General features: G+C 33.5%; 1 protein-coding gene across 1 annotated transcript; it reads right to left on the bottom strand.

Annotated features, from left to right (window-relative positions):
- Positions 1 to 302: 302 nt before the first annotated feature.
- Positions 303 to 1,403, bottom strand: LOC105342342 (fork head domain-containing protein L1). The gene has a single exon (XM_011449265.4). The coding sequence runs from the start codon at positions 1,362 to 1,364 to the stop codon at positions 402 to 404; it is 963 nt and encodes a 320-aa protein (XP_011447567.3). The 5' UTR covers positions 1,365 to 1,403; the 3' UTR covers positions 303 to 401.
- Between the last annotated feature and the right edge of the window lie 11,548 nt (positions 1,404 to 12,951).

Below are 12,951 nucleotides of genomic sequence, written 5' to 3'. Positions count from 1 at the left end.
CGGAAAATTAAGATTTAGCGATCGTTGCAAGTACATTTTACATTTTACTGTATTTTTACAAATTATTAGATTCAAGTTCATCAGTGATGCATATCTAATAATGACGTTATGGCCCCGCCCACTCACAGGTAGCACATGACAAAATACTCTTCCTCTTTCTTGTAAAATTCCGATTTGCTACTTATATTGTATTGTATTCGTTTACATCATTTTACGTCGGCATAATGGGTGTATCAGAATTGTAAAAATATGAAAAAAAAAATCAAAAAAAGAATAAATTATATATAATTTAATTGCCATGAAATGAATATATACAAAAAAAATGCATAACAAAACGATAAATCAAATACCAGTCCAGTGAGGTACATGTCTATTGTCATACAACAAGTATAGCACACACATCAGTCACTGAGGTCCCGCAAGTAAGGCTCAAACTCCATGAAGAAATCTCCCGGGCATTGTGTAGAGATGACAAAGTCGGCGATAGTATCAAGGGCCGAAAGACTGTAACTGTCGGCCGGCGAAATGTTGACGGAATCGTCTGAAGGGGCGAAGTCGATGACGTCTTCGGGTTCCAAAAGGGACTGGAGTTCTTCAACACCCGCGAAAATGTCCTCCTGTGATAGCTCTGGCTCAATTGGTGAACATGGAGCGTCTAGGGAAACAAAACTAGAATCCGAGAAGATGCGGGTGGAATGGCCAAACTCTTGGATATCTTTGGAGGATGACACATCGGAACAACCTCGGAATCTTTCCATGGAGGAATAAAAAATGCCATGAACTGAATCACTGTCGTCGTATGTGGAATCGAACACACTGCAAAATGAATCACATTCGGAACAAGTCTCTTCATGAGGAACCGAATCGTCTGTTTTGTGAGTCTTCGGGGTCTTCGTCGTCCTAGGAGACATGCTGAGGATACGGTCAATGCCGAAGCTGAGCTGAGATGACGCAACACTCGGGGATTCGCTTCCGGAAGCTGCACTCGATGACACGACGCTGCGAAGTTTGATTTCTGGAACTCCAAGGTAATAATGGAGAAGGTTCGGCCAGGCGCTGTGACTTTCTCTTCGTGTCGTCTGCTTCCGGAACGAAGTGAGGGGAACCAGGGACAGGTCGACGGTCCACAAGCACCTGCGGCTGTTGTTGGGATGCCTCATCTTGACGAAGTGGTTGTTCTTGGAGAGGACGTTACGGACCTTGTTGTACCAAGCTTGGTCGTTGCCGCCATAGACGTGAAACATGGCCTCCAGGGACGTACAGATCTCTGACAAGGCCAAGGCCTTCTGCGGAGAGCACTGGATGGCGTAGATGACCATGGAAGACATGGTGTAGGGAGGGAGGGTGGCTTCTCTGGATGACATGACCTGAAGGTCAAAGAAAGGGAAGTTAGATACAAAGAACAGAACATACTTTGACATCGAAAGGATCAGTAAATGATTGATAAAAATGTTTCGGCCAAAATATATAATTTATTCATCTTGTACATTTGATTTATTCAATCATTAAAAGTATAATTTATCATATTCATTAACATCTCTAAAGTTTACCTCAATGTTTTGAACTGTGCAAATATACATATGTGTCAAAGCACAAATCATTATAAAACTCACAATGTATTAAAAAGTAAATTTCATCCTCTAAAATATTATTTGCACAATATTTACATGTTCTAAGATCTAATGGAGTTACTGGCTTGGTATATCTGCCGTTTTCTATCTCTAAAGGTATATAATGAACCATTGCAAAAGTTTGATGATATATTTATTTCTACAACGTACATTTTCAGCTTAAAAACACGTGCCTAGACTATTTTATACAATCTATATGTTCTTAATTTGTTACCATTTGGTTTGTTCTTATCATTATATAACTGTTCATGCCACTGTTTTTCATTTATTTCAAATAGCATTTTCTTAATATGTACAAGTTTTTGCTTCGATATAATGATAATTTGAATCAACTATAGTACCTATCATTAATAAATTACATTTTTCTCTAATGTTTTTAACTCTATACTCCCAGGACTGTTTAACTACACATGACTACATATGTATATTTGTATATAAACAAGTTTATTGATATCAGAAATCATGTCACTTTAACAAATTAAACGTTTGATTTACACTTATTATCTTTCTATGTGGTTTGTCATGTTTTAGAAACTTAAAATAGTAATCATTTTGTGCGAATTGAGCGTACTGTTAAGAGATTTTCGTAGTCTCCTAGATTATTTCCCCAATTAACAGCATGCATTGTGATAATCAATGCAGTCGACAATCAATACAGATTGCATGCATATATCAATACAATCACAATTAACACATAGCGGGTTTTTTTCTTCTTAAACCACCTATGCATTAACCGATGTAAAAAAATTACAATTTTCTTTAAGTTTCGAAGGTAAGCGATATAAGAACAAGGGCTGCGTTTTACAAAAGAACTTACGACAAAGTCATAAATATTTTCAGTCTCAAGAAATGATATATACAGAACTTAGACAGAACTCTATTTATAAACTCCTCTGATGTCTATAATAATATTCTACAGCCATGAGAATAAAACATTGATTAATTTGTGATTAATTAGCACTCATTAATTTGGTCGTGAGTCGTAAGTTCTTTTGTAAAACACAGCCAAGAACAAATGCCAAATCCAATGACAAGAACTAGAACTGTCTTCAGAAACTATTTATACATATATGTTTTGTAAATCAAAGGTTGTCTATTGAAACATGCTGTCATAGTGCGTTAAGATACCTCACTACATCAAGACATATTTTTTAAGACACTACGTCACAAGATGGGGATTTTAATGTTTGTTAAATTTTTACTAGCGATTGACCGTTTGTTATTGTCATTTTTACATTAGTATTATCATAGCTCCATGGTTAAGTATTGGACTTGTGAACCGCATACCCCGAAGGAAGTCTGAATTAAAAAACAACTTCTCTAGAACAGTACATATCCATAATACAAGGAAACAATTCAGTAGAGAGGGTAGGGTCGAGAAGGGGATGATGTTAACCCCCCCCCCCCTCCTGGAAACTTCAAATATTTAAAATATACATCTTAAATATGCCTCCTACCCCCGAAAACCTAATTATCTAGCTACAAGTAGCTAAGTTTGGGGTATCAAGTACATGTAATTAGGGAAACATAATCTAATCAAAAGAAAAGACGTAATACCTAAGTGATAATTAGGTAATACTTAATGATGAGTAAAAGTAGTGAGGAGAAAAAATGTTATGCTGACTACAGACAGTTTATTAAGTATAAACACTTTATTTCAAGTTCAATATATTAATTAAAACCAATAATTTTGTACAGAAGGAGCAAATATACATAATAAACTAAAACACAAATCGTCAGAGGTAAAGTCAGTACAGATATAATCATACTGGATACGGTTGGAAAATATGAAAGTTTAAAAGTATGTATATTATTGCTACACTTTGATATAAAGGATCAGATCAGTAAAACAATTAAGGGGAACAGGTATATATATATATATATATATATATATATATATATATATATATATATATATATATATATATATATATATATATATATATATATATATATATATATATATATATATATACATTTCTCAGATATTTAGAATTACATGAGTTGAGAGAACTTTGAAACATTCGGTCTTTAACCATATTTCGTGTTTTTTTAATGATCCATTGAAATTAAGCGCATTCCATTCATCGACAACATTAGGAACAAACGAAGATTTATACAATTCTAAACGACATTTTGGTATAGAGTAATTATGTGCATGTCTTGTGGTATCGTTAAATGCATTAACACCTTGTTTGGAAAAATATCCATTACAAAACTGGGTAATATGTTTCGGTCAATTTTTTAGCCTGTATGTTTTCCTTTAACTATATAGCGTTTCCCTTCCTGTTTCAAAGCAAAGAGATTCCCTCCCTAGAAGCAACAATAGGAAAACCTGTAACAACTCTTGCTGCAATTAAATGCATTTTTTTTCTTATTTTTAAGGATCGGTCACAGAACATCCGCCCTAAACATCAGATGCTTATTCTTAGTGAGGCCTTGCAAATTAAGTATATGAAAATGAAACTGATTTTCTGTTTAGTTTGAATTTAAAGTTTTTTCGTTAAACCCAATTTCTGTTGAGCAATTTCTACAATTTATTTATATAAGATTACCAGGAAAGGTCCTCAGAAAATATAACACCAAAGTGTGTTATGGGTAGATATGAATTCCAAATTGCATGGTTGAAATTAACGTACATGTATGGTTATATAAAACTGGACAACCTTTGTTTTTGAAGAATTGAACTGATTAAGATTAAATCCCATATAGCGTACATTGATTGCAGCATTTTAAAGACTTTTCTCATCTAGAAAAAGTCTAACATAGTATTTGATATATCGTTTACATAAATAAGAAATACCAATGGCCCAATGTACAAAACCTTGAGGCACTCCATCATTAGTCGACTTAATAGAAGACAACAGTTCTCGATATATATCTCGTTGCTTTCTGTTACAAGGTAACTGTTTTACCAATTAATTAGATTTCCATTTTTAAATTTTTGCATATCTTAAGCGTTTTAAGATTTTATTGCGATATCTCCTAAGCGGTTCTTTGTCTAATCTCTCTCCGTAAGGCTGAGTCAAACCATGGTTTATATTTGGGTTTGATAGTTACATTTTTTTCGGGAACAGAATTTCAACAATTGTTTGTTTTACTAAGAATTAAAAAAGTCGTTAATGTACACAAAGAAAAAAAGGGAAACGGTTTCTCCTTGCTTTACTCCTAAGTTGTATTCGGGGGAAAAAAGAAAAATAACACGTTTCAGTTTCACTAATGACTAAATATCTGTGCAGATGTTTTAAATAATATATCAAAACAAATCCCGTAAATTCCATTTATAAAAAGCTTACTCCATAGGCCATTCTTATATACAGTGTCGAGCGCCTATTTAAAATAGAGAAAAGTACAGTACAATTTCTTTTCTCTTTTCATAAAAATAAGACTGAGATATTGTAATGTCAAAATATGATCTGAATCTTTTTTCATTGATATTATTAAATTTGTATCAGTGGTGTATGCTTCCAGACGATTAAATAATATTAGGGAAGAGTTAACAACTTACAAGAGATACATCTATGAGGTGGCAGGTTTCAGACTGATTTGGAATGCCTTTATTTCATGACAGTTACTCACTGTGAACATTAGTTCAGCTTGTGGAACATTATCGAACGGAACAAGTGTATACATGTACCAAGTGTGGCTAGGGAAACTTTATATAAATAGTTTTAAGTATTAATAGTATTAATTTTTAAGAAAATTTTACTGCTTTTATATAGGAATAACGTGAATTCTACAGCGAACCGTACGCGCATAATTTTCGCGCATGTAACATTTTTTAATGTTACCCGTTGCTAAGTGCGTTGCTAACGCTGAGGGTAATAGAAAATATTATTAACTGCGTCTTAACCAATCAGATTTCAATATTTAACATGAAAGTATAACAAAATGTATTAGAGCTATCAAAGTCTTCATATTATATTAATGCGTACATATTGTAGCTAAAGGAAATTATCAATCAGAACAGTAAGTTTAGCAAGGGAAACAAACATTCTTTTAGCTAGTATCACATATTCTATTAAAATTCATTAAAAAGTAACTCTATAATAGGGGCACATATTCCATCGATACAGTTTGTCTAGCTGGGGATGGGGTATATTCCATCTGATAGGTGAACCTCGCTATCGGAACAAAGAGCCTATAATTGTTTTTAATTACTAACATTATTTATCAATATGTCAAACATCAATATGGTTTATTATCTATTAATGGTTTATTTTAAAAGAGTCTACTGATAGTTGCATATAAAATTTATCCCTGTAAGTTTAGCTAAAAAAGGGACAACCTATCAAAAGAGTTCTGGTACATGTGACTACAATATAATTTTTCTCTTCGTAGCCATACGTCTAGATATGGAGTGTAATACATGTATATACATGTAAGGATAGTCAGTCTTTGTAAGGAACTCTAAACAATATCGGTATTTTTTCAGAACAGTGTATCTAACAATAGGGACATTTTCTATCACTGAATATTTCTATTCTGTACATACACATACATGTATATACATTTGTCGTCTTTATTGAGAAAGTGCATTGCTCTTTTTTTTTAAACTGTCAATCATCATGGTTATGTTTTAACTTTGGGGGGATAGTGTATTTAATCCACGTAATCATTACATGTTCTGTGTAAAATATTAGTTTCATGCTAAGTATCATTATGGAGTTAAACATATTTATTTATCAAAAATTGATATTTGTAACGTTAAATGTATCTTTAATATAAAAAAATAATCAGATAAAAAAAACCTGTTTAATGTGTACAAACCAAGAGATGTTCGGTTACTTGCGTATTTCATCAGATTTATCAAATGTATGCAAAGTTAATATACCATCTATTATAGTGACCTGTGTATTTCGTTTACGGTGAAGTACTGTATCCAATACTTTTACATTGACGCCTATCTATTTATTGCACATATCATTAAATATTTTTTAAACACGCTAGATATATAATTCACTATCACATTTGAATTGTATAAATTCAAATTAATTGTATGCAGTTTGCCAATGAGGAAATTACAAATGGAAGATTGTTACATTTTTTATCACATGAAAATGTCAGGACTGAAAAGCATGTCTGAAGAAACTGAACAAAAACTAACGTGTTATCTATTCTAAGAATCATGATTATGCTGTACGCGAACGACACTGTACCTATGTCTGAAACTAACGATGATCTACGATAGCAGCATCATTGTTTTCAAATGAACTGTGAAAATGGCAATTGGCAATGGCAAGTGAATGTTGAGAAAACTAAAATTACAATTTTTGGTAAAGGCAGGCAAACTTCAAATGTATCATTTCTATACAATGGTAACAAAATAGAAATCATCAAGGAATTCTGATATTTAGGAGTTATATTTTCAAGAACAGACTCTTTTTACAGTACTAGGAAAAATGTAGTGACGATTGCTACCAGAGCAATGTACGCAATAATTAAAGTCAAGAGAACTAAATCTATCGATTGATTGTAAACTTGATATGTTCGATAAAATAGTAGTCCCAGTTTTACTGTATGGTTCTGAATTGTGGGGTTTTGAAAATTTATCAATGACATAATGTATCATTGAAAAATTGCATTTTAAATTTAACTTTTACTTAGTCTTAAGATGTCCACACCAAATTATATGATCTATGGTGAACTTGCTAGATATTCATTGTGTGTGAATGTAAAAACTAGAATGTTCAGTTTTGAGATTAGATTGTTGAAAGGTAAAGAATCAAAATTGTCAAATACAATGTATATTGTAAAATTGTTTTTACATAGCCTAACACAACACAATAATTATAATTTTATATGGGTCAAATGTATACAGAATATTTTACATGAATGTCGTCTAAGTTATGTCTGGTTGACGCATACTGTAGAAAATGAAAAATGGATTTTAAATGTTAAATTTAAGCAAACTTTGATTGATCAATTTCAGCAAAAATGGGTTGTAACGCATATAGTAAAGGACTGAGCTGCGTTTTACAAAAGAATTTACGACTTGCGACCAAATTAATGAATGCGAGTCAATGCTCCAGGTTGATGTGTACAGTATACACTCTTGCTTTGTGTATAATATTGTTTGTATTGTATATGTTGTTTTATACAATGTGAGAATAAATAAATAAATGAAAATGAAACTTTTATGGGGTTTTTTTTACAGTGTTTTCTTTTTAATTTACCATTAATTAACTGTTGTTATTAAGCCGTTAAATCAATGTTTCCATATCTAAGTGCCTAATAATTTCAACACTCGGTGCTATCATTGCTGTTAATTTATATGGGGTTTTTTTGTTTGTTTAATATTGTGAAATAAATTTACTTACCAATCAGAAGACAGCAGCGTATTTCTTAACAGCAATAAATAATCTTAGGTGATAACTTTCAAGGTTAATTCAGCGTTCCTTATATAACAGTGCGACATTTAAGTCCGGACATGACAAGGTCCGGGCTTTTAGCTACCCTTTCCGTTGGACATAGCTTACTTTTGTTTATATATCTTGGTGGGACATTTTACTTTGATCCTATCATGTCAGCATGAATGTACACATTGCTCTAGTTTTCTTATAATTGTCTCTCAAATATCAAAATCCCATGGGATTTTGGTGGGATTTTTCATCCCATCTCAAACCCCACCAAAATCCCATGGGAGAAAAAAATCTTTGTGGGATATAAACTCCCATGGGATTTTTTCTCCCATCTTTGGTGTTTATAGGATAATTAATCCTATAAAAGGCTTTTATAGGATTTAAAATCCTATGAATGACCATGTTGGGATATTTTATCCCAGAGGATAAAAAGTCCTCTAAATATATCATCTTGATTGATTGTATGTTGGGGTTAACTAAACACTTATGATTCAATTGTCTGATCATATAGTCTAGTAAAAGCAATATTCAAACAACCAATGTATTAATTATATGTACCATCAATAACATAATCTTCTTGAAATGACTTAATAGAGCTTATAACAATAAGATTTAACAAATTCTGCGAAAATAAATACCAAAAATTACCAATTCTATTGAATATTAATGAAAATATTTCTGTTTATGTAAACCTATAAACTCTTACTTTTCACTGCAGCCAAGAGAATCATTTTCGTTTTAAATTTTGATTGATTGATATGATTTGATTTGATACTGTACATCAGGTTAACCGGCATGACCCAAGGAACAAGAATATATATGATTTATGGGCGGGGATCTCAACTGTTTTCAAGATATTTGGGCACTTCCTGTTCAAAGCAAAAGGGGGGGGGGGGGGGGGTCATGACCACCCTTGGGGCCCATGACCTATATACTATTTGATGCTCCTTGACACAAGGAACAAGAATATATTTGGTTTAGGGGTGGGGATCTCAACCGTTTTCGAGATATTTGGACACTTCCTGTTCAATGGGGGTCAGGACAACCCCCAGGGCCCATAACCTACATACCATTTGATGCCCCTTAACACAAAGAACAAGAATATAAGTAGTTTGGGGTTGGGGATCTCATAGGAATTTAATGAGATATTTAAATTAGGGCACTTCCTGTTTCAGGGGTAGACGGAACCACTCCCATATGGCCATAACCTATATACCATATGATGCCCCATTACACAAGGAACAAGAATTTATACGGTTTAGGGGTGAGGAGTCACGGTTTTTTAAATATTAAGTAATTTCCCAAACCTCGGGGTTGGGGAATATATATAGTCCCCAGAGATCCCTTACCAAAATATTGACCTTCTGGCAACACATTCTGGCATTATTGCAGCAATACTGCAGCAACATTCTGGCAATACATTGCGGCAATGTTGCTGCAGTAGCGTTTTTCGTATGCAAATGAGATTGCGGCAATATTGCCAGAACTATGTTGCCGCAAAAGTTTTGCTGCAACATATTGTTGCCACAACACCTTTCTGGCAATACATTGCGGCAATGTTGCTGCAGTAGCGTTTTTCGTATGCAAATGAGATTGCGGCAATATTGCCAGAAAGATATTGCCGCAAAAGTTTTGCTGCAACATATTGTTGCAACAACACCTTTCTGGCAATACATTGCGGCAATATTGCTGCAGTAGCGTTTTTCGTATGCAAATGAGATTGCGGCAATATTGCCAGAAAGATGTTGCCGCAAAAGTTTTGCTGCAACACATTGTTGCTGCAACACCTTTCTGGCAATACATTTGCACAAGAAAAATGACATTGCAGAAATATTGGTTCAATGCATTTTCTGTGCTCTGGCATCAATGGTACAATATATGCAATATTTATAAATAATTAATGTATACAGTAATTTTAAGCAGTCATGTATATTATATTAATCTACAACCAAAATGAAAAAAAAATCTTTAATTGCCATTACAGTTTTATTTTTTTAAAGATGCAAAAAGGTTACAACAAGACTAACATTTCGCATTACATTAAATTAAGACTTTCAAAAATAAAAAATAAAAAACAGTTTGTGTATACACAATATTACAGAAGTGAAAAAATTATATTATTCAATGTAACATGCACAAAATAAGTATTGAATTAAAAATATGATGTATAATGTTAGAGACCTGAAACTGTAATTTCAACATGCTTATAAAGGACACCAGTTAAAATTAATAATCTTTAAATTTAACACATAAATACAATAAACACAAATATGATGGACAAATCATGATGAAACTTGACTAAATGAACAAATCATGATGAAACTTGACAAAAAGTACTCGGCCAATCAGTGACAATTTATTGCTGCAGAATAACATGTATTGTAGTTTGATTGACACAACGCGCACAGACGGATTGACACAACGCGCAGAGACGGATATGGACAAAAGTTCACTGTTTACCGTAAGCAGAGCTCAAACCATATAGTTCACAAGTCCTGCACAACCACTTGCTGTATTACGACTGATCAAGGCAATTGTCCTAGGCATTCCAAATGTCCTTTTTTTGACAGCTTCGTGGGCATTCTGATTTCACACATAAACAATCAAAAAAAACAGTTATCAGAATATCACAACAATATCCACATTGGAATTCAGCACTGTTGTGTATATGTTCCTCTCCATAATCTTAAACAAATTACGTCATCATTCTTTTTTGGTTGCCAGTTCCACCATTCATTTAATCAGTAAGGTGACAGCTTTTTTAGGTTTTCTTCAGGTATGTGTAACCCAGGGCAGACCTACTGGGAAGAAAAATGGATTTCATATAAGCACGTTGGCAATTGTTATCAGATTTTAAGCAGTTTCAAGGGGAGTCAGGGGGGTTCAGACCCCCTTCCCCTTCGATTTTTTTTTAAATTACATTATAAAATTACCAAAAATATGCCTCGGACCCCCTCAAATAACCGTCGAACCCCCCCCCCCCCCCCCCCGAATAAAATTCTAGATCCGCACATGGTTCTTAAGTGTTAAACCCATTGGTATAATGGTAGATCGCAGTCTTTCGGTTTATATTCTTATAACAAACATGTTTAAACTGCCATTCAATGAATATATTTTTATTGCTAAACTTACTTTTTCAAAAACGTGCTCATGGTGCAGGGGATGTCAACACTCGATTCGTTCACTCAGATTCGTCCTCAGTTCAGCCGTTGATTTTTTTTTCACAGATAAACACTCCATTGACAGTGTTTTTTTAACCTTGTTTACAGATAATTCCCGTATTTCATTCATTCCACCATCTCCACTGATCACTGTCAGGAGGCTCGATGGTAGACAACATGGCAGCTTCAATGTGAAAATTGGCAGCTAGCGATTTGATCGACCAATCAGCGCGCGCGTAACTTAACATTGAAACGAAAGTAAAAGTGGAAACAAACAGCATACGAAAATTCTTAATTCAACATGCATCGAGCAGTTTCGATACTCAAATCTAAGTAGACTGATATTTTAACTTAATAAAAAAGAATATACCTTTACAAAAGAACAGACAGGTCGGTATTTCACGTAAAACATGAGTTGAGGGGGGGGGGGGGGGGGGTTGATTCAAACAGTCCTTTAAAGTGAAACATCGTAACCATGCATAACAGTTATATGCCATTGAAGGGAATATCATTGAGACTTTCTTAGAATAAGACTTAAATCATAAAATATTTATTAGATTTAATTTTTTCGACTTATAATTTTTTTTGGGGAAAAATATGTATACAAAAGCAATATTCATGCAATTATAATTGACAGTTTTAGACTTGTGCTAAATGTGTAAAATTTTATAAGTCTAAATTTTGCTAAAGCTTTTGCAAGCTCGGTAAGCATAATAAATCAGAGGAAAAAGAAAAGTTTGTGGTAAACTTCTGGCAAATTTTGAGGTGTTATAACTGAAATCATATTTAAATAATTGACAATTTTTTAACCCCCCTCCACTGCTCGGCTTCTCCTTAAATTATAATTAAAGCAGAAATCAAATTTGATGCCTATAGCAGTATTGCCAGATCGAATTATATATATTATGTATATTAGTTCATGATTTAAATGATCAAATACATGTAGATGTTACCAGAAAATTATTTCTGGCAGTATGATACTGAGTGTAGCCAGAATATTACCAGAAGTTGTTGCAGCTAGTGGCAATATTCTAGGTGCATGTTAATATAATTTTTTACAGAAATAACTCTAATAGTATTGCCAGAATGTTGCCAGAAGTTATTGCCGCTAGCGGCAACACTCCAGCAGTATTGCCAAAATGTTACCAGAAGTTGTTGCAGCTAGCGGCAACATTTCACTAGTCTCAAAATCTGGTTTCTGGTAACAAAAATGTGTTGCTGCAATATTGCTGCAATATTGCGGCATTGTTGCAGCAATAATTTTACTTTGGTAAGGGATCATATCTATAATGTACCATGTATTGACCATAATTAACACTCAATATATTTAGCATTTGAAAAATCCATGTCAATATATTTAACGGTTTTCAAGTGATAACCATTTACAATATAGTGTATAATTTTTCCCTACGGATTCAGTGTTAGACTCCACCCCTATTTGACCCCCAAAACTATGGTTGCCCAACCCCAATTTAAAAACAATAAATTTAAAATTTAAAACAGGGTATGCAGACCTATCATATTCTAGATCTAGAGTTGTGTACAACTCTGTTCATGCAGCCATCTCTGAGAAAAGCAATGGACAAGTTCAGAGGCAAGAAAGAAGAAAAAGAAGAAACCGCTTTCAAAAACAATCTCTCCAAACTTCTTTTGGGAGACTTAATTACAAAAGGTTACACAATGTAAACAATTATTTTTATATACATACAGAAGGAGAGTTTATTAATACTCCCTCTTCGGTTACATGAGTAGAATAGCCACCACTTGAGTGAAATTTGGCCTTACCCAGAAAGTTGG

Source organism: Magallana gigas, chromosome 4 (assembly GCF_963853765.1).
Source record: "Magallana gigas chromosome 4, xbMagGiga1.1, whole genome shotgun sequence".
Lineage (NCBI taxonomy): Eukaryota > Metazoa > Mollusca > Bivalvia > Ostreida > Ostreidae > Magallana > Magallana gigas.
This window is presented reverse-complemented; position numbering and strand designations above follow the sequence as displayed.

Coding starts and splice junctions, on each gene's coding strand:
- LOC105342342 (XM_011449265.4), bottom strand. CDS start 1,364: ATGTCATCCAGAGAAGCCACCCTCCCTCCCTACACCATGTCTTCCATG.